Source organism: Protobothrops mucrosquamatus, unplaced genomic scaffold (assembly GCF_001527695.2).
Source record: "Protobothrops mucrosquamatus isolate PMUCROS unplaced genomic scaffold, P.Mucros_1.0 scaffold10, whole genome shotgun sequence".
Lineage (NCBI taxonomy): Eukaryota > Metazoa > Chordata > Lepidosauria > Squamata > Viperidae > Protobothrops > Protobothrops mucrosquamatus.
The window spans coordinates 1,040,815-1,066,170 of record NW_015386397.1 but is presented as its reverse complement, the minus strand read 5'-3'; the positions used below and the strand labels follow the sequence as shown (position 1 = coordinate 1,066,170).

At 38.5% G+C, this 25,356-nt stretch overlaps 1 protein-coding gene across 1 annotated transcript; it reads left to right on the top strand.

Annotated features, from left to right (window-relative positions):
* Nucleotides 1-3,292: 3,292 nt before the first annotated feature.
* PDK2 (pyruvate dehydrogenase kinase 2) lies at nucleotides 3,293-25,356 on the top strand. The gene is made up of 12 exons (XM_015810415.1): nucleotides 3,293-3,523; nucleotides 9,076-9,217; nucleotides 16,050-16,121; nucleotides 16,452-16,636; nucleotides 16,820-16,909; nucleotides 18,075-18,152; nucleotides 18,318-18,347; nucleotides 20,703-20,779; nucleotides 22,163-22,261; nucleotides 23,694-23,801; nucleotides 24,824-24,937; nucleotides 25,139-25,356. Exons 1-12 carry the CDS (start codon nucleotides 3,403-3,405, stop codon nucleotides 25,277-25,279), a joined length of 1,257 nt encoding a protein of 418 aa, XP_015665901.1. The 5' UTR covers nucleotides 3,293-3,402; the 3' UTR covers nucleotides 25,280-25,356.

Below are 25,356 nucleotides of genomic sequence, written 5' to 3'. Positions count from 1 at the left end.
ATGTAGCTTCATAGGGAATCCTTTGAAGCAGCAGTGTGATATCAGGAAAAGGTGTGCTTGGTTGGCTACATGATCTGATCCCTACTATTCCCTCATGACAATACCACAATTATACTGGAGGCAGGGCTGGTCCTCTTCCTCCTGCCTCCCATGCCAGTATAATAAGTGCTGTATTTGTATCAGTACTTAATAATTATCAGTAACTTTCTGATAAATTAAATGGATTCTAAAGCTACTGGAGAAGTTTGTGTTTCTTATCGGTTTAATTGGGAAGGCTTTGTATCTTGTGCACAAATATGGTCTCTGTCTACAACCTACTATTTGATAAGATAGAAAAATGTGGGTTACCATCACAACCACCATCACCACCAGGTGGATTCATAGCCGGATGACAGGCCGTACTCGGCATGTGGTCCTCAATGGAACTGCATCTACATGGAGGAAAGTGTGTAGTGGGGTGCCCCAGGGTTCTGTTCTGGGCTCAGTGCTCTTCAATATCTTCATCAATGATTTGGATGATGAGATAGATGGGGAACTCATCAGATTTGCAGATGACACCAAGCTGGCAGGAATAGCCAAAACTCCAGAAGATAGGCTTAAGATACAGAAGGATCTTGACAGACTTGAACATTGGGCACTATCTAACAAAATGAAATGCAATGATGAAAAAAGTAAGGTTCTACATTTAGGCAAGAAAAACCAAATGCATAGGTATAGTATAGGTGGTACCTTGCTCAGTAGTAACTGTGAGAGGGATCTCAGAGTCCTAGTAGACAATCACTTAAATATGAGCCAGTAGTGTGCTGCAGCTGCCAAACAAAGCCAACACAGTGCTAGGATGCATTAACAGACTGTTAGAATCAAGATCACATGAAGTTTTAATACCACTTTACAATGCTTTGATAAGGCCATACTTGGAATACTGCATCCAGTTTTGGTCACCACGATGTAAAAAAGATGTTGAGACTCTAGAAAGAGTATAGAGAAGCGCAACAAAGATGATTCTGGGACTGGAGGCTAAAACATAAGGAGCAATTGCTGGAATTGAGTATGTCTAGTTTAATGAAGAGAAGGACAAGGGGGGACATGATAGCAGTGTTCCAATATCTTGGGGGTTGCCACAAAGAAGAGGGAGTCAAGCTGTTCTCCAAAGCACCTGAAGGCAGTACAAGAAGCAACAGATGGAAACTAATCAAAGAGAGAAGCAACCTAGAACTAAGGAGAAATTTCCTGACAGTTAGAACAATTAATCAGTGGAATAACCTGCCTCCAAAGTTGTGAATGCTCCAACACTGGAAGTTTTTAAGAAGAGACTGGACAGCTATTTGTCTAAAATGGTTTAGGGTTTCATGCCTGAGCAGGGGGTTGGACTAGAAGACCTCCCAGGTCCCTTCCAACTTCATTATTATTATTATTATTATTATTATTATTATTATTATTATTATTATTATTATTATTATTATTACTACTACTACTACTACTACTACTACTACTACTACTACTACTACTTGGGATTCCAATCCTACAGAATACAGTGTCTGTCTATTCCTGAGTTGAATGATGTTAATAGGAAGTGATTGCTTTATTTAGAGTGGGTTATATAATTCAATAGTTAAATAAGTCAACACAACTCAACACTATTAACCTTACATTTGATAGAAATATCTGAATTCTCCCAACTACACCAATAGAATCATATTGTACCATAAGAAGGCATACTTCCAAAATAAGGATGGAGAACAGAGTTGCCACTGTATCATTTTGATGTTGAGCCCAGAGACATTTGGTACAACTGGAAAACTAAACAAAGGAAACTGTAATGGGTTATTATATTTGGGCCATAAAGGGGGAAAAGTATAAAAGGGTGTGTATGCACACACACAATCATCCTGCTTCAGCACAATTAGAAAAATGGGATCTATTTCCTGCTTATTCAGTTTGCTATTCAGGTATTTGTTGTCAATGAATAATAATGTTTTTTAAAAATAGGGAGGGATATAGGAGTAGCTCTGTAGTATACTGCAGGTAGTTCGCAACATATGACAACTGAGCTCAAAATTTGTGTTGCTGAGCGACATAGTTGTTAAGTAAGTTTTGCCCTCATTTTACGACCTTTGTTGCCACAGTTGTTAAGTGAATCACAGCAATTGTTGTTAGTAACAAAGTTGTAAAGTGAATCTAGCTTCCCCACTGACTTTTTCAGGTCACAAAAGGTGATCACATGACCCTGGGACACTGCAATTATCATATGAGCCAGTTGCTAAGCATCCAAATTTTGATCATGTGACCATGGGGATGCTGCAATGTTCGTAACTGTGAAAAATGGTCATAAGTCACTTTTTTCAGTGCCGTTGTAACTTGCAAGGGGTCACCAAATGACTGTAAGTTGAGGACTATCTGTAAGTTGAGGACTATATGGTCAGTGATGGGATTCAAATATATGAACAACCGGTTCTCTGTGTAGATGCCACTTCCGGAAGTCCATTCTGGGCCTGGGCAAAAAAAAATTAGCTACTGGTTCTGCCGAACTGGTGCAAATTGGCTGAATCCCACCACTGTATATGGTCTACATATAATCTTAAAACAGAATGTAGAAAGAGGTTCCAGGCATTTAAAATTGACAATTTAAACTTGATAGTTTCAGAGGGCATCTAGGAAAAAATAAACTAAATTGATTTGCCAATTTTGAGAATACAACATCCGATTGTACAGCATCTTCCTTTCTTCTGGTTGTTTTTTTTTCTTTACCATCTTTTTTGAGGAAAAACTCTAAATCCTTCAAAACTTGCTTTTTGATTTTGTGATGTTCAGTGAAAATATTAGTAACGATTCTGGGCTGGGCTGTTAAAAGAGGTCTCTACTTTTTAAAATGCAACGTTTCTGTGTGTTCCATAATAGGAAGAGTTTTGTAACAACTTAAATTAAGAATTGGATTTATAGAATATATTTCAAACAAACGCCTGTGGTGTTTAAAGAGTTCCGTTTTCAAAGGCAAGCCAAACCAAGGCTGAGATGCTCTTTAAAGTTATTATATTGCCAAGCTGCAGGCAGTGAAAAGTTAAATGGGCGCATCCCAAAAGCCATGAGACACTTGCATCCCACCCCTCCCCTTGCCACGTGGTGATATTCTCTCCCCATTGGCTGAAAATGTCTTGTTTTTCTGCAGCGATTGGACTGCAGCTGTCGGAATGCGAAGTCTTTGCAGGTGGTTGGCCGACAGCTGGCGAGGGGCGGATCGTCCGGGGTCTAGGTCTACCAGCTCTTTTGGCAGTCGGTGGGCTGGCTTCTCCGAGAGGCTAGGCAAGAGCCGAGGTGCTTGTTGGCTTCCGGGTGCTGGGAAAGGGGTTACCGCCGCTAGCTTTCTCCCCCGAAGGTGGCCTGTCAGGCCCTGGCGGGGCCGCGATGCGTCTTTTGCGATGCCTGATGAAGGGCCAGTCGGCGCTGGCCGGGGCGCCCAAGTATATCGAGCACTTCAGCAAATTCTCTCCGTCGCCGCTCTCCATGAAGCAATTCCTCGACTTCGGTGCGTGGGAGCCAGAGAGGGAGAGGGGGACGCAGCCGGTTTCTTGAATCTGTCACCTTCGAATGGGTTGGGCTACAAGTCCCATTCTCCCCACCTAGAGTACCCTGGGGCCCTGCCGTTGCACAGCGATGTTGGGGGGGTGGGGTGGAGTACAACCACCCCCCCTCCGCTTCTCTCTTTCTCATGCACACCAACAGCCTGTTTCAGACTGGGCTTTTTAAGAGGGCCAAGTCGGGGGAAGGTTGGCTGAAGCCATCAGGCTTCTCTTACCAGCAAGACCCCAAATTCCCGGCACATCTTTTTGCTTTTAGGGGTGATGGGGTGATTGCCCTGAAATTGCTTCCTTCCTTCTGGAAGAATTTTTTTCTCGTTGTATTAGCTCATCTGCTTTTTATCTTACAGGTAATTGACTTCTGGGGAGTTTTAGAATTAAAGTGACTTTCAAACAAAGTCACTTGTCCTTGCAATCCTGTACATTTTAGCTGTATGCCAAATCCTACTGAGTTCACTGATGTTATAAGCAAACTAGTGCAGGGATGTAGCTGTGTTGTGTTTTTTTATTACTGCTGGTGGTTGCTTGTATACCAGAAGTTAAAATGGGACAATTGAGCTTCAAATGAATTAATCAAATTTTCACCAGAATTAACTCTGGGCAGTGTACAAGGAAATCATAAAGGAGGAACCAGTGGCCTCTTTTATTAGTTCATGTAGATTGAACATCCAATTCCAATTTTCTGATCAAGATCAAAGTATTATTCATCAAGATTGACCTGAAAAGATCCCTGTGACCTTAAAAATTATGTGCATATATCATACTGTTCGTATTTCCCCACAGATAGTCTCACTGAATAGAGTAGGATGACTGCCAAATATATATGAACGTAAAAATGTGCTTGTGTTGTTGCATTAAATTTAACAGTGTAGACATGAAATCCATGTAATGTTACCCTTTGTCGATGAGATTTTTATACAGATTGTGTAGTTCTGTGGAGAAACAGCAATAGAAATAAGAGATACTGAATAATAATGAAATGAAAGAAGTTTGTTAATGTGTGCAGGGTTTGATGTGAAGCTTAAATGCTCATAAGCTATTTAGAGTGACAACTTCCCCTGTTCAATTCGTTTCTGGATCCTTATGTTTCTTCTGCTGTGTGCTGAGGGTTACTAAGTGTATAGTATGATGACCTTAAATCACCTCTTTCTCTGGGTGAATATGCCAAATGGTTTCTCAATTTGACTTCCCAAACATGGCATATCTATCTATGCCATGTCTTCTTCAGCTCCGTTTCTTTCTTTCCTTATCTGTTGGGGGGAAAATGCCTAATGAGCATTTTTTTGGATCACATACAAAGATTACAAACAGAGGGCCCCAGGTTTGCTTCTGGGCATCTCCAGTTAAAATGATGAAAAAATAGATAACGTAGAAAAAAAGAGAACCTGGGACTTCTGTTAACTTCCAGGACAGGAAATGGTTAGGGAGAGTCATAAATTAACAGCCTCCAGAGAACTGCAGGCTCCTCAACCCTGGAGTCCATAGGTATGGTTCTGAAATTTGTAGAAGACTATTTGCAGTATTTAAATTAGTAGGTCCCGTTGCATAATCTTGAGGAATGTAGTAGGAATTTCTATGTAGTAAGCTTATGTGGTTTAAGGAATTGTTGCCTTAACTTCATGCTCCTGAACAGTTGATTATAGACTCAATGATTCTGTCAATATAAACCTGCCTCTATTGCTATAAATACTTAATACCAGGAATTCACTAGACTTTGAAATAAAACCATACATAAGGAATGGGAATGTATGGTTACAGCTCTCAGTAACCCCACTCTTAACCGATTAATCAGAGCAACTGGGAATTTGTTCAGGTATATATCCCATTCTCGCCCTGGGAGCTTCATGTTACATTCATATTTTATACCACTCTTATCCTCCTATTTTTCCCCACAACAAACCTGGAAGATAGGTTAGGCTGAGAGATAACAACTGGCTGAAAGTCTCCTAGTGACCTCCGTGCCTGAGGGTAGAGTGTAACATTTGTGCCATAATCATTGTACTGTCTAGATAACTCTCTAGATGTGTGAAATTTAGCTTTTAATATTTCCAGCCAGTGTGACCCTTGCTAAGAATATTTCTCAACATTTTCCAAATGTGTCACTATGTATGCTGTCGCTATTCAGAAAGTCTTAAACACCTCAGTTACATTTACCAAAATACTGCAATTGTTCATATCATATTTTTACCTAAATTACATTAAATTGAATTTACTTAAATTAAGATCCTCCAGTTTTTGAGTGGCAAAAAGCAAGGATTTTAAGCTGAAGGAATGAAAGCATAGAAGATTTAACTTATGAAGGGGAGAAGCAAAGGAAAATTCTGCTCAATAAAATTGCGTCTCAGCTGCCAATTTGGGGGAGGGAGTTTTGCAGTGTCCTTTGAAGGAGCTGAAGGACAACACGTGCTGATTGGAGGGTCTCAGTGCCAGAAAGATTAAGGCCCTCCTCTAATACTCCACCCCCAAGCTATATTCTCTTTGATTTTCCTGCACTGCTTTATCTGAACTGTGGTGAATGTGTTTGATACTCTTCCATGCAGTGTTGCTAAATAAAGAACTTACGGAATCTGATTGGTAAAATTATGCAACAGGACATGGAGTGGGTGAACTCTCACCCTTTATTCCATTACCTATCTTATCATTTTTTTCTAGTTGTCAGTTACATGTCATATGTAGCTTTTAAAGGGATCAGATCTCTATAGACTTTATTAGAGAGGTCAGATAGAAACATAGTAGGGAGAACTTAGCAGTTGCCTCACATTTGTTTCATTTGCCTGTGCAATTCTAAACCTCTCTGTGTTTTGTTGCTGATCATGTCTTCCTGTGCCTAGCTGTCATTCTCCGCTGATATTTATCATATGTATACATTTCTGTGCTGGCTCAACAGTGAATAGTCTCTTCAAAACAAAATGAGTTGCCAGATTTAGGGGGGGGAATTGGGACACTGGTGTTATATATGTTGACAACAGCAAGATTACTTTATGCACAAAAATGGAACGATACTTTGATTTCTACAATGGATGAATGGCTGCAAAAGTTGATGGAGTTAGCAGAGATGGCCAAATTGACTGCTTTGATTAAAGCAAATAACCCAATTAACTTTGTTTGGGCTTGGAAACAGCTTTTGGACTTTGTGCTTGAAATGGAAAAAAATTAAACTTTGAGTTTCAGTTTTGTAGATTAGATAGGTTTGTTGTTATAAAAATTGCTAGTTTGCATTATATAAAAGTAAAAAGTTGAGGTTTGATGCTATTATCTTATTCTACTGTAACAAAAGGAATCAGAAGTCAATACTTTTTCTTTCTTTTTTCCCTTTGCCCTAAACTTTTCCCTTCTCCCTTATTTTCCTATTATTTACCTTTATATTTTTATATTTTATATTAATAAAATTTTGAATATTCAAGAAAACAAGATGAGTTGCTTACCTGCTAGTTAAAAAATAATAATTATGCAATACCGTGCCTTGTTTGTATAATCCAGCCTTGCCCAAGCTTTTAGAAATGTTGGATCTAAACCCCATCTTTCCCTCAACCAATATGGCCTTGCTGCCTGGTGATGATAGGAGCTCTGATGCAATAATTAAAGAGAATAGTAGGTTGGCAAAGACTGGTTTGTACAAAGAAGGCACAGCACTCCCAGCAATTCAGGTCTTCTTGAAAATAATCTTGGTTTTTTTACTTTCTGTGGGATTAAAGTGGATTATTTCTCTGTCAGTGCTTCTGATTTTCTAAAAGCTTAAGACCTTTGTAAAATAAACTGGTTGGGTTTGTTTAGCTTGTAAATTTATCTTATATTTCATGTTTGAGTCCTTACAGGGGGTAAAAGAGTGATCAGGTTTGCAAGTGATTAGGTTTTGAATCTGCGTGCCTCCTTCTCCCTGCTCAGAGTAGTTTTCTTCTTGGACAGTCTCCTCCAGAAGTGCTGGACTATGAGCTCCATCATCTTAAGGCAATTGGAGATAAATAGAACAACCTTTTGGAAAAATGCCAGCTGGCAGGGAGATACTCTATACCCTTACAAAAAGCTTGCTTGCATTGAAATAGGAGATTAACCATGTTGTTTTTTCTGGTATTTGGATTAGAAGACTTAAAAACGTAAAAATCTCAGACCTGAATAGACTGTGATCTGATTTCACACATTTGTTTGAATAAATAAAAGGCAGAAAGGAAAACTGTCTACATTATTGTTTAAAATTGTCTAAAAGCTGTTTCATAATTAAAATACTGCATTGAGAAGTTACCGTGATCATTATTCTAAATGGAATAGTTATTTTAAAATGAAGATAATATGTACTTCTCTTACATTGTCTGCATACTACAAAAGTGAAAAAGTATGCTCTCAGAATCAGAATAGAGCTGGAAGGGACCTCTGAGGTCTTCTAGTCCAACCTCCCAATCAAGCAGGAGATCCTATATCATTTCAGACAAGTGACTGTCCGGTCTCTTCTTAACCTCCAGTGATGAAGCACTCACAACTGCTGAAGGCAAACTGTTCCACTGGTCAATTATCCTAACTATTAGGACGTTTCTCCTTAATTCCAGGTTGCTTCTCTCCTTAATTAGTTTCCATCCATTGTTTCTTGTTTTGCCTTTTGGTGCTTTGGAAAATAAATTGACCACCTCCTTCTTGTGGCAGCCTCTCAAACCTCTTCTCTTACACACTTGGAAATCTTGAATTATAACTGTAAAATTATATAGCGTAAATGTGGCCTTTTCCCATTAGTATTAACTATGAAACTATGGGTAAAGGAATAACATTGAGAAAACATCTCATGGAAATTCCATCCTTGGAGATGACATGAGTCAGATACTAAAAATCTCAGCAATTAAGTGTTGATGAAGCATGGAAAATATATGGACTTTGTAGCAGCCATAAAAGGGAAGTGCTTTAGATATAAAATTTCCATTCCTGAAAGCCAGCGTAAGAACTAATGTGCTGTAATGATTGATGTGTTGAGGAGAAACAAGATTTGGTCCACTCTGTGCTGCAAAATCTCACTGTAGGACTTTGGATAAATTAATAGGCCCAAGCTACTCACACTGTTACTATGAAGATAAAATAAAGGGCAATCCTCATATAAGCCTTGAATTTTTGGAGAAAAGTTATAATCTAATAAATAAAAATAATATTTGAATCTCAGTGTAGTCCCCCTTATTTTTTTAAAACTATCATGTCTTCCTGTTAAAGTTATTCTCTACAATCATGTGTTCTCACAGTTTGTTCATAAATATCTGATGCGTGAAGAGAATGTGAAAAGATATTTCGTTCTCCTAGCATGTTCAGTATTTGCAATAAATTGTAGTTATTTGGACCCATCAGTTATTACAGGAACTAAATCTCAGAAGGCTATCATTTGAATCATTATCGTCCTATTACACTCTTTACATGGGAAATTATAGTAGTACATAATAATTTTGGAATCTCGAAAAAAGAACATATTACTTGAATAATGCAGATTTATTAATGGCTCTGTGTGTCTTTTTGTTTTTCTTTCACTTAGGATCCAGCAATGCCTGTGAGAAGACCTCCTTCATATTCCTTCGCCAAGAGCTTCCTGTCCGACTGGCCAATATTATGAAAGAGATCAACCTTCTCCCTGACCGTGTACTGAGTACTCCCTCTGTTCAGCTGGTGCAGAGTTGGTGAGTTCCTGCCCTTTTTTCTCATTCTTTTCTTTTTTTAAATAGTAGTTTTATTATATATTATAATTATAATAGTGAAAACTAATATAAACTACAGTAACAAAATAGAATAAAAACAAAGAATAGAAGGTGCAGGAAAAAAAGAATTAGAAATACTGTGGGAAAGAAAGAAAACTAAAACTATAGAAAATGGAAAGAAATATATAAAGAAGTGACTTCCCACCTTCAGCTTCTCACAATAGTTGCCCCACCTTTTTCCTTCAACTTACAAGGAATTGCAAGTGGCCTCTTTGCATCTCATACCCAAAAAATCCTGTCACTCTGTAAAGCAGGGACAGGTAAAATGATCCCAGTGGACAGATTTTACTCAGTGGGACACAGGTTACCTGTTCTCCTGTTTTTATTTTTAGGTAATTTTAATTTTGGAAAAAAGATTAAATTAAAAACTGGCGTTGCTCAGAGGAAAACACCAACTATTAGCATTGCCTAATTTTACTGGAATTCTTCTGGGTCTTATGGCTATCTGAAAACTATATATAGTTGCAGTCCAGAGCTTTGTCCAAAGTTTCATCTATCAGTTCCCTCCCCCCAAAGAAATGTAAGGAAAGTAGCAGCGAGCAACCTCACCATTTTGACATTAGTTACAGTGGCCATGATAGCCATTTTGTGAAGTAGCAAACCTCTCTGGGACAACCCATTTGTGAAAATGATCACAACATGTTTGAAAAATTTCAAGAGTCTCCAATCCTCTCTCCCCAAATCATCTATATTGTGCATAAACTTAAGGCTGCAGGATTCATTTGTTCAGTTGCATAAGAGTTACTATTTTTCTTAAGCAGAATTGTTAAAGGAAATTTGTTGGTTGAGATTTCCAGAGATCATAAAGATCTCATATGTCAGTGAGCCATGGTTTCATAGATCCTACATAAATCCCCTGGCCGTCTTGGGAAACAATAATAAACAAGAATGGCTGGAAATTTCAGCTCCTTATGGGCACCATGTTTGTGTCCATTGCTGTAGTTGTGGTTGTCCAGCATCTTCCACCACTTTCAGCCTCATCCAGACAATATGCAGTTAACAATGGCTGATGGTCCATGCTTAAAAGAAGATACCACCTCTGGACATAGAACAATAGATGCACCTCTAGAGAAAAAAGATTATAACTGAACAGTGGGAAGCCTGGAGGCCTTAAATGTATTTTCTTTCTCTTTCCTTACTTATCCTCTCTTTATTTACTGCTCTTTATTTTTCCACGGTTTTGCTAAAAGGAATTGTTGTTTTGAATGAATCTCTCTTGCTGGAGTTTTACATTAGCATTGAGGAGGCAAAAGAAATAGGATGTGGCCCTTTAACATGCCAGCATGACCCTTGGCCTACTTGGGGAAAGCAACATGTGAGAGCTTGTTTGTTCCTCTCTGAATTTCCCTGTTCTTTTCTGTCCACATCCCATTGCGGTTGTCAGGGAAACAAGCAGGTGCCAAGGAGAAGTATCAAAAGGCACATAAGGAACTGAGAGCCAAGTTAATTCTTATTTGCCCTTGATCCCAACTCTGAGCTGGTTTTTGTTTTCCTGTGGGAAAGCTCTGATTGCTAATCCTTTGCAGCCTGCAGTTCCATGGCAGTACTTCCTCATAGCAGCCATCCTCCAGAGGCATGGTGGGTCATAATTATTGGCCTTGTGGTCTTGAACACCCAGGTGTTTTACAGTCCTGTACAAGGTAATCCTTGCCTCAAAATCATAAAATGCTTAAAAAATATCTCCCTTCAAGGGATGAATCACAATACATATTTTTAATGTGGCACAAGAAACGTCATTAAATATAGACATCGAGGGACTAGCTACATTATTTGAATTTAATTACATATTTATGAATCAGTCACACTATTCCCCTTCTCGTGTAAACAACAGTCTGAAGAATGCGTAAAAAAGAATAACAAGTAGTAAGCCAAAGGGATAAAGGCATAAGATATAAAAAGGAAACACAAATGTAGCTGAAACTTCTTTACAGGTAGTCTCTGTAAAATTCAAAATTTCCAAAATTTCCAAAATGCAAATATGCCAATCAGGACTGTTCGATGCATTTATATAACTGTCTTCAGGAATCAGAGTGCAAACTATGCTGAAAGCATCGAAATGCAACACAATAAGACTGGGTGGGAAAATCCACATTGACCTTTATTCCCTTCCTGTTAAGTCAAATAGAGGAAATGGAGTTTTTATAATTTTTTTTCTTGAATAAAGCATCATGTTTTTCCTGTTTATTTCTGATAAGGCATTAGAATGAAATATTCAGAAAGTCATACAATGTATGGTTCACCTAAAAAAAAAAAATTTGGAAGAAAGCCACAGGGTTTACATTCTGATAATGGAATAGAATTTTTATATGTACAGATGTCTTATGATTTAAAGAAAAAATTGATTATTTATGAGACATCTGTTCCCTTTATACTATAACAAAATAGGAAGGAAAGGGAGGGAGGGAGGGAGGGAAGGAAGGAAGGAAGGAAGGAAATAAATCCCCATTGTACACATGCAGAGCTACCGTATGTTAGCCGATAGGCCTGATGAGAAGATTTCAGCAATTAACTACCTTCCAAATGAGTTACTGGTAAAGTCATAAGAGGCATTCCTTAGAAATTAGGAAGGCAAAAGTATTTAAGGAAAGCAAGGCTGATCCTTTGAAATTAAAAACAAACAAATGAACTTTTATCATGGCTCATTCTAATGATTTTAAAAAAGAAGAAATCTCTTCAACCAGGAACAGATTGTGAATAAATTGATTCTGTGCAGTAAGAGAAATAAGGCTTGCATAGCGGACTAATCCATTGCAGGAGGAAAACAATATTATAAACTATAGTTTAGTAAAAAAAATTAAATCACCTTAGGATTTTTGGATCTAAATCACAGGTGTCAAACTCGCCGCATCATGTGACATGTCACGACGTATCACGACTTTTTCTGCATTGCCGGAGCTAGGGTGGGTGTGGCCTCTGTATGATGCAACCGGCCCACGGGCTGGCAGTTTGACTCCCCTGATCTAAATGTATGCTTATCTTTCCAAAGATAAAAGGAAACAACAACTGTACCAATAGAAGAGAATATTGTAGCTTGGAATTGAATTGTGGAGTCCTTAGTGTTCTCTAAACTTGTTTGATTTCTTGCAGATGTTTCATTACCCAACTAGGTAACATCTTTAGTGCAACTGTAGTTAACTGAACTGTAGAATTGAACAAGGTATCATGGTTGGATACTACCCACTAGATCTACCCACTAGAAGTTTTAAAGTACAGCAATTAAAATGGCTTATTTTGATGTGAGACTAAAACAATAGATCTGGACTGAACAACCAAGGAATTATGTACTACAAGAAGCACAAGTAGATCTTCAGAATCAAACATAGGACACATAGTAAAATCCAATGCTACAAATACAGACCAAGGGATTTCCAGAAATACTGAGAAGACCGAGGAAACCTTCAGCCTACTTGTGCAACATATTTCTGTCAGAATTCTCTCAAGCATAGAAACAGCTACAGAATGGCAATTAATACATGAATATAAAGACTGCTTTCCTATATGGAACTCAGGAGAAGAAATTTACAGGGAAAAGTCCAAAGTTCATTCAAATTGGAAAGGAGAGTAGTGTGAGAAAAACTGCAGACAAAAACGGGCTTCCAGGATGCAGAATGAAAAACAAAATCTAATGTTGCTATCAAAAGGATTTAAGGAAGACAAGGCTTATCCCTGCCTATGCTTGAAATATAAAAATAACAAATGAACCTTTATCTTGGCTTATGCTGATGATTTCAAAAAAGGAAGTAATCTTTTCAACCAGGAACAGATTGTGAATAAATTGAATCTGCACAGTAGGAGAAATAGGGCTTGCATTATGGACTAATCCACTGCAAGAGAAAAATAATATTATACTGCCATTAAAATTCCATCTAGCTTATCCCTGATATATTGATCTTCTATCTGCAGAGTTTCAACTGTGAGGAACGAATTAGAATAAACAGTACATGGCTTACATCTGCAATGTCTTCTCGTGATTAAAAAGGATTTGCAACAAAATGCAGCTCTGTTGTATATTCTTCTTCAGGTACCATCAGCTGATCTCCTCTTCCAGGATACTCCACTTTATTTTCTTCCTCTCCTAGTTTTCTTTCTATGAATATGTGGGTATTTCTAATAAATAGTCAGCATGCAGACAGCACCAATAGAGGTAACAAAATTGCTGAGTTTTTTGCTCCTAACTATTTTGGATTTTTACAAATTTGGGTTTCCTCAAACCTGCTGATAAGAACCTTATTTGAGAACATCATGCTAATCTAATCTTGCATTTCATTCTTACAGGAATGAGCCAGATGCCAAATAGGAGGCAGGATAGTGCTGCTTTTCTCCTACTCATGTTCTGTAGCAACTGAACTTTATATTGTCTGTGATACCGGAGGCAATATGTGACCGTGATTTGGATCTATCTATCAGACCTTCTTCAAAATACTTTTTCATCTCATTGATTATTTCTGCACTTCATGCTGTTATTTTGATACTTCCCACTTAATATTGTTTGGTTTGCCTTTAGACCAGTGCTTGCATAATTGTAATTGTTGTCATTATATGTGCTCAATAAATACAAGTCAATTATCTGTCGAGTTGTAAGGATTCACCAAAGCTAGAGCAAATAATGTTTAATATTATATATGTATATTTAATTATTTAGAAATACTTGGAGAAATGGAGTCACTGTTAATATGTAAGAAGCTAGAGGAGTGAATCCTAACCTCCTTTTTTCCAAGACATTCCAACCTGTCATAGATAAAAAATGGTTTCATTTTGTAAGACTTAATTGTCAAATAAGCTTGATTTTATTATCTCTTCACAACAATGTGAAGTCCCAGCTGCCAATTCTTCAGCTGGTGTTGGGCTTCATACTCACTTTTTTCCCCAAGAACTTACGATATTGTAATGTATAGTTGTAGTATCTGTGCACATCTGGCAACAAGGCCTTTTTGCAAGTGACAGATGGAAATTTTATAAATGCCATCCAAGAATGTTTGGTATGGCATCCAGTGTGCTGATATATATATATATTAAGATCTAATTGATGTTTTACTTTCTTCTCAGGTATTTACTTTTAAAACAAGAACTTGCACCAAGTGCTAGATCTTCAAAGACAAGCTCTTTCTAATCTTTTTTTACATTTTATTAATTTTTAAAAATTACAGTCTTTAGTGCTTAGTAAACAACATGTTGTCTGGGTTAAAGTATTTAACATTAACTTCTTCAATATAAATCTGTTCAATACTACCCAAAATATTCAACCTCTCTGAAAACAGCTCAAAAGTCTCTCCTCGCCAGGCATTGTCCAAGGTCAATTTTTTCTTTCTCTCCCACTAGCTCTTGAAGTTAAAAGTCCAAGCTCAGTAGGTATTTATAATCCAAGAAGGTCAGGGCAATAGGTATGCCAAAATATTTTCCTTTATTGACAGCTTTATTGTATGTTTCTGTCCCCCATAAAATTAAAACACCGCTTCCATTTTTGTTCGGACGTTTTTAGTTTCTTGGGAGCCTTTCCCAGGAAATTCAGTTGTAAAATAGTAAAGAAAGGATCAATATTCTCACCCAGTTCCAAAAATGCTGTTTATGAGTATTAAGTAGTGCTTTTTTCTTCTTCGGTTGTCAGCAGGTAAGGGCCGGCCACAAGAATGTAGCCGGTCTTTCCCCTACCAGTTTGGAGGGCTTTCCTCAGATCGAATGGAAAGTCTGCCATCTCTCCATGATCAACAAGATTCCCTTCTTCATCACCTCTTCGGGGCGATTTTAGGCCCTTTTTAAGGCCCCCAGCAGGGCGAAATCAGGCACGGAAGGCAGAGCCCTGCCTTTCTGCATCCCATCTCGCCGCAACGCAAACTGGAAGTCCTGCTCTTTCTAATCTTTCATGCACAAGAAAACACTATGCTTAAGATGGTTCTCATTGAAACATGTATAATATACATGCTTCATCAAAGTACAAAGAAAACAGCCTTTTTCTGCAACTGCTATTTTATATTGCTACTTCTTATCTGATAATTTGCACCATCCTGACTGACACGAGGAAAATTATACCCAACACGTATGGAAGGCATGTTTTATGCACATGCAGATTAATCAACCAGCATCACATCTGTAGATAGTCCTTCACTTATGACCACTATTGGGACCAATATTTTAATTGCTAAGCAAGGTGGTTGTTAAGTGAATCACACCCAATTGTGTAACCTTTTTTGCCTTGGCTGTAAAGTGAATTACTGCAGCTTTTAAATGAATCAGGCAGTTGCTCAGCAAATCCAGCTTCTTCCAATGACTTTGCTTGTTGGAAGCCAGTTAGGAGGGTTGCAAATGGCAATCACATGACCTCAGGATGCTGCAACCATCAAAAATACATACCAGTTGCCAAACACCTGAATTTTGATCACATAATTCTGCAATGATCATAAGAACGAAGACTGGTCGTAAGCCACTTTTTTCAGTGCCATTATAATTTCAAACAGTCACTAAACAAATAGTTGTAAGTCAAGCAAAAGTATATCAAAGATCTTTCGGTAGCAAAAATTCAAAGATTGTAGGACTACAGTCTTGTGCTCACTTATTTTACTAAACCATCTTTGGACAAGTGAGTCAATGTAATAGTTTTGTTTTAAATGATGCACTGCTTATCTGTTATCAATTACGTCCTAACAGAATCAGAATAAAAAACAGTTGTTCTTATATAATAAATATGACTCCTCTCTCTCTCTCTCCCTCCCTCCCCCTCCCTCCCTCCCTCCCCCTCCCTACTTTTTCCTTCCACCAGGTATGTGCAGAGCTTGCTGGACATCATGGTGTTCCTTGACAAAGATCCAGAGGACCAAAGGATATTGGGACAGTGAGTTTGAATTTAGAAACCTCTTAAGATGTACACAAATGTATCATTAGAACTCTTAGTTTTAATGTTGAGCTGATACAAACTTCCAGTCTGGCATGTTCCAAGTGTCTTATTAATGAAAATCACAAATTACAGGCCAAATTACCCTCATTGGTTAGGAATTTGGGGAGTGAAAATTCAAGACACCTGAAAAATCTCAGATTAGATAAATTGATTAAGTCTGAATCACCCTTGGATTATTTCTGCATGAATTCTGAAATCAAAGTGTAATTTCTGGATATAAATAGATGGAAAATTCAGTCTCTGTGGAATGCTGCTGTCTCACTCTAGGTTCACCAATGCTCTGGTCACAATTCGCAACCGTCACAATGATGTGGTCCCTACCATGGCACAGGGTGTAATTGAATATAGGGAAGCTTATGGTGATGACCCGGTTTCCAACCAAAACATCCAGTACTTCCTCGATCGTTTCTATCTTAGCCGTATTTCTATCCGCATGCTGCTCAACCAACACAGTGAGTTATCTTAACCCCCTCAGATTTGTTTTTCTTCCTTTTTTCTTCTCCCTTCCTCTTGGTTTTAGTATTAAGGGATGAATTCTTAATTAGAGTTGTATCTTGGTAGGCAGCACCATCTAATGGCCTACTTTTGACATATGATGGCCACCTCCCTTCATTTGCATCTTCTCTTTTTCACAGCCTTGATTTTTGATGGCAGCACCAATCCAGCCCATCCCAAGCACATTGGCAGCATTGATCCCCACTGCAACGTATCAGATGTGGTTAGAGGTGAGTGTTCTTCCTTGATTCCTGCAGCAGCATCAATTTCTCCCTCTGGAATCCTTAAGAAATAAATTTTGCTCCTTAACTCGTCTCCAGTCTCCAAAAATAGGGAGCCACAAAAAAGGTATCCCATGATTATATGCAGCTCTCTGGCCAGGAGTTGCCTACCTTGGATTAACATAAGATGTGTGGCTTGCTTGAAAAGGCAATTGACTAAATTCACAGAAGAAACAGTGGTTGGTTTATATGTTTTGTAGGTCATAATGTGAGTACTTTGGTTTTAAGTTAGTAGGTTGTGCTAAGCATTTAATTGTAGTTTGTTTAATAAATCATGATTAAACAAGCTATAGTTTAATATAATAGGTAACCCAGGCAATATCTAAGAAAATGGGCCCTCCCAAGTACAAAGATTTACTACAGCTAAACTGTTCAATTGTAGTATCAGTGTTGGAAACAGAAGTTGAAACAGATTTGTGATGCAATTTCTTAGGGTTTATCTTATAGTGGAAACTTGGAGGAACTTAAAAGTTCCCTGTACTCTACACCCAAGACATACATAGTTTTTACAAAATCTTTTATGCAGCCACCAGAACTTTTTAATGGTTACTGCTAAACTGTAGTTTTTAAAGTACAATTTAAATACCAGTTTAGGATGTTTTCACTTCTTTATCTTTTCCCTTGCTGTTTTTGGAAATGCAAATCCCTGCTCAAAAAGGATTGCAAGCATCTATATCATGCCAATATAAAAAGAATATAATATGGTCCTGTATTTCTGGAAGGACAGTTCATGAAGCTGGATTTCCTGTTACTGCATGGGGTTAGCGCAAAAGAGAGAAGATCTTCTAATAGTCTTCTGACCCACCTAGGCTGTTCTTTCATAGTCCCTCCTGGTTGAATTAGGTGGTTCTTAAATAGAATTCAGAAGGAAATGTGGATTAAAAAGGAGGAGAAAATTCAAAGCTCTGAAAATTTGGGGGAGGCAATATATTCCTTCCCTGGCTAATTTAGCCCAAATTACAGTAATTTGCATGAAAGTAATATGGAATTTTTAATCTGCTCATCACGTAGATGATCTTTGCCAATTTATGATAAAGCTGACAGGTTATGGAATTCAACAAAGAAGAGCAGCTGTGTTTCTGTAATAACGGATGTTTTGTGTTTCTTGCTGCAGATGCTTATGACATGGCCAAACTGTTATGTGACAAGTACTATTTGGCATCTCCTGACCTGGAGATTCAGGAGGTGAATGGTGAGTTTGCAAAGCTATGATAAAAGTGGGAAAGTTAAGAAGAGGAACAAATAAGCCAAGTGGGAGGGAGGGTATTGTCCAAACAGGCTGTTCAATGGCCTCTTGTATGCACAGGGGATTTTAGAGGGACTGCTAGCCTTCTCCATTTTTTCCTCTTCTATTTAGCCAGTGGAACAACACCTCACAAGTGGCATAGTAAGTAGCTGATGAGCCTTTGATAAGCAGCTACTCTAGAGTTATTGTTGTGGCTTGGCAACTAAAGCTTTGCTAGAATCCCATTTTCCCTTCCTTTGGGCTTCTTTCTTTTTTGCCTTACCTTTTAAAACAGATGACAGTGACTGCCTTTTTAACAGCAAAATAGTATGGACAATTGATACCCCAAAACTGCAATAAGAGGAGATACAGGAGAGCATAAAATGAGATTGGATTATTGCAGGTAATCTGTATCTTCCAGATATGTTGGAATCTTATCCAAGGCAGCATATCTTAAATAGCAGTTATTGGAGGGCAGCAGTGGTAGAGAGACTTCTGTCTTCTGTCTGTGCTTGTGAACTTCCTGGCTGCAGCTGTTGGTCACTGCCTGACACAGGATGCTTGGCTGAATGGCTCCCTGGCTTAAACCAACAGGCATCGTCTTATGTTACTTTAAGCTAGTTCTTTGAGTCCCTGAAAATGCTGGGTTGAGAAAGCACAATTATTTCTGGTTTTAATCAACAAATTTCACATGGGTAATAGTAGCATTCCAGCATTTCTTCCAAAATCCATGCATAATTAGTGAATGACAGGAAACTAGTTGAGAGCTGTGCATCATTATTCTTTGCCTCCTAAGCTTGTACAACTTTAATCCTTGCCTGATGCTTAATTCTTACTACCTCGCTTTCAAATCAGTCACTACCTCTTTCTTCTTTTTTTATGGCAACAGATAAATGATATGAAAGTCATGTAATCCATCCTTCTCTAAGTCTACAGCTTAGTTCAGCTTCTGAAAGTGAAATTTATCAATAGTTTCAGTGATTGTTAAATAGGTAAATGAAACCTTCATGACCAAAGGTATCATGGCCTTAGGTATCTGTGCCTGGAGCAACTGCATGTGGTCAGGGTTCACTATTGTCTTCATGACTTATCTGCTTGTTGGCTTTCTGAATGTATCTGGTTGGCTCACTTCAAGAGCAGGCTGTTGGATTAGATAAGTCATTGACCTTTGTATAGATAAAAATCCCAATAGCCCCCAATTGGCACTTCAAAGGAAAGAAAAATACAAACATACATGTGTGCGTACACACACACGCGCACAAACATTGGCCCGTGGTCTAAACCAGCAGATGTATATATATAAATGTTTTTTTCTGTTTTACACCAACTGCCTGATCTGAAGAGTCTTTTAGAACTGGGGGTTCCATAGATATAGTTTTGCATGGAAAATCATCCTAAAGAGAGACCAGATGGAGTAAATTTATTATATCTGAGCTGCAAAAATCCAGACAATCATCACACAGCCAAATTTTAAGATTTTTTGGTATTGTTTTGTTGTCATCTAATAGTTGTCCAGATTTTTGCAGCTTGAATATGATAGCCTCATTGTGGAATAATATAAAGTTTGGGGACTTGGTAAATGTGATAAGTAAATATTCCTGACTTGGTGGCAAAATGTGTAAACATAATGTTGAAATCATCCAAGGAAAGTTCTGAAATAGCCTAATCATATCAGGAAACCAAACTGCAGTGTTGGGCAGAGTATCTGAATGTAAGTGTCTTTGGAAAAATGATTAAAATAAATCAGGTAAAACTTTTCAGAAAGTTAGGTAAACCTGATAATTTACTTGACCAAAAGAAGTTTGAGAATTTACAATCAAACAAAAAGCCTGGGGAGGCAGAGGACCAATGAAGTTTGAGGAAGCTGCCCGTCTTGTGAAGTTTTCTGCACTTAGTTATATGGCTGAGGCATCTTTACTTTAGCATGAAGATACTATAGAGTGCAGGTAGTCCTCGACTTACAACAGTTCATTTAGTGACAGTTCAAAGTTACAATGACACTGAAAAAAGTGACTTATGACCATTTTTCACTTATGACCGTTGCAGCATATCCATGATCACATGTTCAAAATTCAGAAGCTTGGCAACTGACTCATATTTATGACAGTTGCAGTGCCATGTGATCATCTTTTTGCAACCTTCTGACAAGCAAAGTCAATGGTGAAGCCAGATTCGTTTAACAACCGTGTGATTAACTTAAGAACTGCAGTGATTCACTTAACAACTGTGTCAAGAAATGTCGTAAAATGGGGCAAAATTCACTTAACAACTGTCACACTTAGCAACATCAATTTTGGGCTAAATTGTGACCATAAGTTGAGGACTACTTGTAATGGGACCAGTCATGACTAGTGCATCTAGTCATACTGATGTGATTATGAACTTCAAATTTGTGTTGAAGAACCCTATTTCTTCTATATTATTGCAGCAAGGAGCATGGATGTTTGGCATATGGCAAAAAAATAACAGAAACAAAATAATAAAGTGCCATCTTAATTACCTTTGTTCTGCTTCTAGCTAATCAACCCAACCAACCCATCCACATGGTCTATGTTCCATCTCACCTGTACCACATGCTCTTTGAACTGTTCAAGGTAATTCTCTTGGAGTTGGAGTCTGTTTCTGTAAAATGTTTTGGTGCTGTTATTCAAGCCAGAAATCAGGTCTATAACTTGAGGTCAAATATTACGGTGTGTGTGTGTGTGTGTGTGTGTGTGTGAGTGAGTACTGCTCCATTTAGTGTCAGAGTATCTCAGATGCAACATTGGATCATCCTAGCACCTTGGGGAATTTTAGTCTTTACCTTGAGATTGCCCAATAAGGAGTGACTCAGGAATTTAGGTACTCCACGAAGATCATAGAGCTATACCAACTCATATATGGTCCCACTTGTGTAGTGGATACTCAAAAGTATTTGATTTTCTGTTCAGTCATATTTTCTATTTGAGCATTTGCAACTTCTGACAAATGCTTCAGGCTAGTACGCCTGTGTTCCAGCAGCCACATCATAAATGCTTGGAAGCTTCCATCCATTGCCCATAGAATGTTGAGATGAGATAATTAACTAGTTAATTAAGCCAAAGGCCTAATTAACCAGTCTAACTTTCTGCTTCATCCCCTGAGCTCTCCAATTCCTTCTAATGTCCGAAGTGATGATCTTTAGGAAAGCAGAACTTAGTGTCTAGCACAGTTAGTGCCTCTTCTATTTTGCAGAAAAATAAAAATGTTATGAAAGAAATAGTAAGTGGAAGGGTGCCATGAAAATAGCTTACTGAGGATTGGATCTATCCAATGGCTCTAGAATGCTGAACAATTGTAACAACAACAACAACAACAACAACAACAACAGAAAACCAATGGAGCATAATGGGAAGTTGCAAGAGATAGATGTTGGTTAAGCATTAAGACAAGAGTTCCTGACAGCAAGATTTATTTGACGATGAAGCAGAGGATGGCTTCGCACACAGCTCTAAGCTATAACTAGAGCACCAGTCTCAGTGTCTACATCTGGCCAAAGACTAATGTAAAAGAGATTATCCTTTACTGGAGGTATTTAAACAGAGGCTGGAAGGTTTTCTGAGCTGCTTGCCATATTTCCAGCCTGTATTGCAGGCCTGGACCAAATGATTTCTATATTCTCTTTCTGTTTTTTAATTCATAATTTGTAGGGTTGCCAGGTCTGCTTCCAAAAAATAGCGGACAAGCGGGGGGGGGGGTTAAGTAGTAAAAAAAGTAGACTGTACAGCTTTAGATTACGTACCATTCTATCATAAAGCTTTTGAATAAAAAAAATGTCCACTATTTTGTGAAAAAAAATAGTGAACATAATGTGAAAAAAGTGGACTGTCCGCTCAAATAGTGGACACCTGGCAACCCTAATAATTTTAAAGAATAAGTACATAGAGGGCCTTGCTGGGCCCGGGGACGTTCATTAGAGCATTCTAACGTATTTCTCTTTTTCTCCTGTTGTCTTCCAGAATGCCATGAGGGCCACTGTAGAAAGCCACGAGTCCAGCCCCACATTGCCACCCATCAAAGTGATGGTGGCTTTGGGCCAGGAGGATCTCTCCATCATGGCAAGTGAACCGATAGAAGAAGAAGGATATACAATAGTGAACAGGCGAGGCAGAAGCTGCAGCTACTAGTGGTTTGCGAGGCAGTAAAAGAATATCACTCTGTTTCATAGTTTTCTTACAATTTCTGGTTTCATATTCAAAGTCCCAAGTTTCTAGGAGAGAAGAAGGTTTCTCCATCACTCACATCCAATTCTCTCCAAAGTGAGAAAGCAAATGAGAACAGAAATACAGTTATTGACTCAGCTACAAATCCTGGGTGACCGTGACCCAGTTACTATTTCTCAATATAATTTGAGTTACTGAATAATTGTGAGGGTAAAATAGAGCCGAGGAGAAAGAATCATAAATGTTGCTTTCCCAAACAGACATCCTCTGAATGTGTCGAATTCATCCTCAGAATTTCCCAATCAGCGAAGCGACTCCCTAAGTAGCGAATGCTGGGAGCCCACCTGTTTGCAGGACATTCTGGTTGGAAAAAGCCATCCTAGAAAAAAAAACAGAATATAAACATAATACAAAAAAATACAACTGGATGGTTTGGAAGGAATGAATATTACAGGCTTCTGTGATTGGCCGTTTGCATGATAAAAGGTATCAGCATAAACAATTTGATAACAAGTTTTGGATCTGGGCCAGACAGGTCCTGAACTGCTGCTCTGGTCGTTACATTGGAGTCTGTTACTTCTAAGCACCACATTATTCTAGTTTCTGTTCAGCTTGTACTGTCTTGGCTTGATCGTGATATCAAGATGTTTTTACTTAATTCAGTACTGTCAAAAAAGACAATAAAGAAGAAAATCAATTTGCATAAATTTGCGTAAATTAGATGTAAAAATGCAAACTTGGAAATAATTATTATAATTTAAATAGGAATGCAAAACACATCATTGTAGAACAGAAGGCTGGGTCCATATACTCTGTTTGCTTGCTCAGTCTGGTGAAAGACAAATTCACTTCTGGTTCTCTCTCTCTCTCTCTCTCTCTCTCTCTCTCTCTCTCTCTCTCTATCTATCTATCTATCTATCTATCTACCTATCTACCTATCTCCCTCTCGCTCTCTGTCTGTCTCTCTCTCTCAACCTTTAATTGGACTTGTTAGTTACCTCTTTAAATATAAATGTAAATTCTGATTAGAGTCAGACCCCATATCTGGAGACTTCATTGACACAATGAGGTTTTCTTGGCAGCAATATGCAATGATTTGTCAATGTGTGTGTGTGTTGTGTTGTGTGTGTGTGCGCACCCGCTTTCATTTTTCAAGACTGGCTATAGCCAGTTAGGTACTGCCAGCTAATTGGTTTCCTTAAAGAAAAGCTCCTCAAATGAAGATCTGGTCTGTGAAAATAAGGGTGCATGGCTTTCCTAGCTCCATTCCCTCCCTGTACAACTTCTGCCTGTATCTGTTTTTTTTAATCCTTCTGTTGTGGAGCAGATGAGTGACCGAGGCGGTGGGGTTCCTCTCCGCAAGATTGATCGACTCTTCAGCTACTTATATTCCACAGCACCCAAACCAGAGCTGGGCTCCGGAGGGACACCCCTGGTATGTGTTATAAAGTGGGCCAAAGTTGTGGATGTCAAGCCATTTAGTATTGCAAACAGTCTTTTAAAAAGTCATGGCAGTTGGCTTCAAACAATTTGATTTTTTAAAATATAAATGTTGCCTTAAAGTGTCCTTTGCCAGTGACCAGTAGAAATCTGTGCTTTATCAGTCTTAAGAGAAATCACTGCAGAAATGGGATCAAATATAAAAGATCATCAAAGGGATAAAGTGGGGATCACTTTAAATGTTCTGATGTTAGAGCAATAGGACTGTAAGGAAAGAAAAATATTATTTATTTCTAATTAAATTCTGAGAACAATATGTGGAAGAAAGCCACAGTAAAATAAGACTTAAAATTATATAGGTGACAGTAAAATAAGACTTAAAATTATATCTGGGGGAGGGGAAGTTCATTATCTCTTTTTTTCATGCCATCTTCATGATTTGAATTGTTCAGAACTTACAACATTGTGAGGGAAAAGAATAAAAGTAGCTACTTTTTCTCCTTATCAAGACTAAAATTAAGGTTGGGGAACCATTTATAACATGAAAATGGCAGGGAAGAGAAGGACTAAACATCCCCTTCCCCATCACCATTGCTCAAATAAAATTTGGAATCCCCTGGTCTCCCTCATTTCTTTATATTTTTGTAAGTGGGTGTGTTTGCAGTGGTGAATCACCAGTTGTGACAACCATCTTGGCTCCCGGTGTGCTTCATGCCAACGAAGTTAGGGATGCATAATAGGACTCATAAGACTGCACAGAACTAATTCTTCAAAGCGGCGTTTCTCAATTTCAGCAACTTTAAAATGTGTGGACTTCAATTCCCAACATTCCCAGCGTGCCAGCCATGATCGTCCCCTCCTAAGATCTGGCTGGGGAATGCTGGGAGTTGAATCCAAACATCTTAAAGCTGCTGAAGTTGAGAAACACTGCTCCTGAGGTAAGTAACAAGCATGCTTAACAATGTGGTGTTATTGACAATGAATAACCCATTTTTTTCTTCTTCTTTCAAAAACAAGGCCGGCTTTGGCTATGGGCTACCTATCTCTAGACTCTATGCCAAGTATTTCCAAGGTGACCTTCAGTTATTCTCCATGGAAGGATTTGGAACAGATGCTGTCATCTATTTGAAAGTGAGTTGGTGTCTTGCTCATTTCCTGCTCATATTCCCAGTCCCAGTCCCATGTCCCTATTTCCTACTCATTCTGCCTCTCATTCCTGAGATCATTTGCCTTACCTAAAAATAAAAGCAGACAATCTGCCAGTGATACCAGGTGGGTCACTGCATGTGATTTTATCAAAACTGCATCCTAATCTATGTTACATCCTTCTAGGCCTTGTCAACAGACTCTGTGGAAAGGCTTCCAGTGTATAACAAGTCCGCATGGCGTCACTATCAGACCATCCAGGAGGCAGATGACTGGTGTGTGCCCAGTACGGAGCCCAAGAACACGTCCACCTATCGAGTCACCTAAGCTAGCCTCTCTGTTACCAGAAAGGGCACTACCCTGCTTCTGAAGGGGAAAAACCAAACTTTGGTGAGGGGAGAAAA

Bases quoted from the DNA above. Each gene is read 5' to 3' on its own strand.
- PDK2 (XM_015810415.1), top strand. From the start codon at position 3,403: ATGCGTCTTTTGCGATGCCTGATGAAGGGCCAGTCGGCGCTGGCCGGG. The intron at 9,218-16,049 runs GTGAGTTCCTGC...TCCTTCCACCAG, and splicing joins GTTCAGCTGGTGCAGAGTTG to GTATGTGCAGAGCTTGCTGG. The intron at 22,262-23,693 runs GCAAGTGAACCG...GTTGTGGAGCAG, and splicing joins AGGAGGATCTCTCCATCATG to ATGAGTGACCGAGGCGGTGG.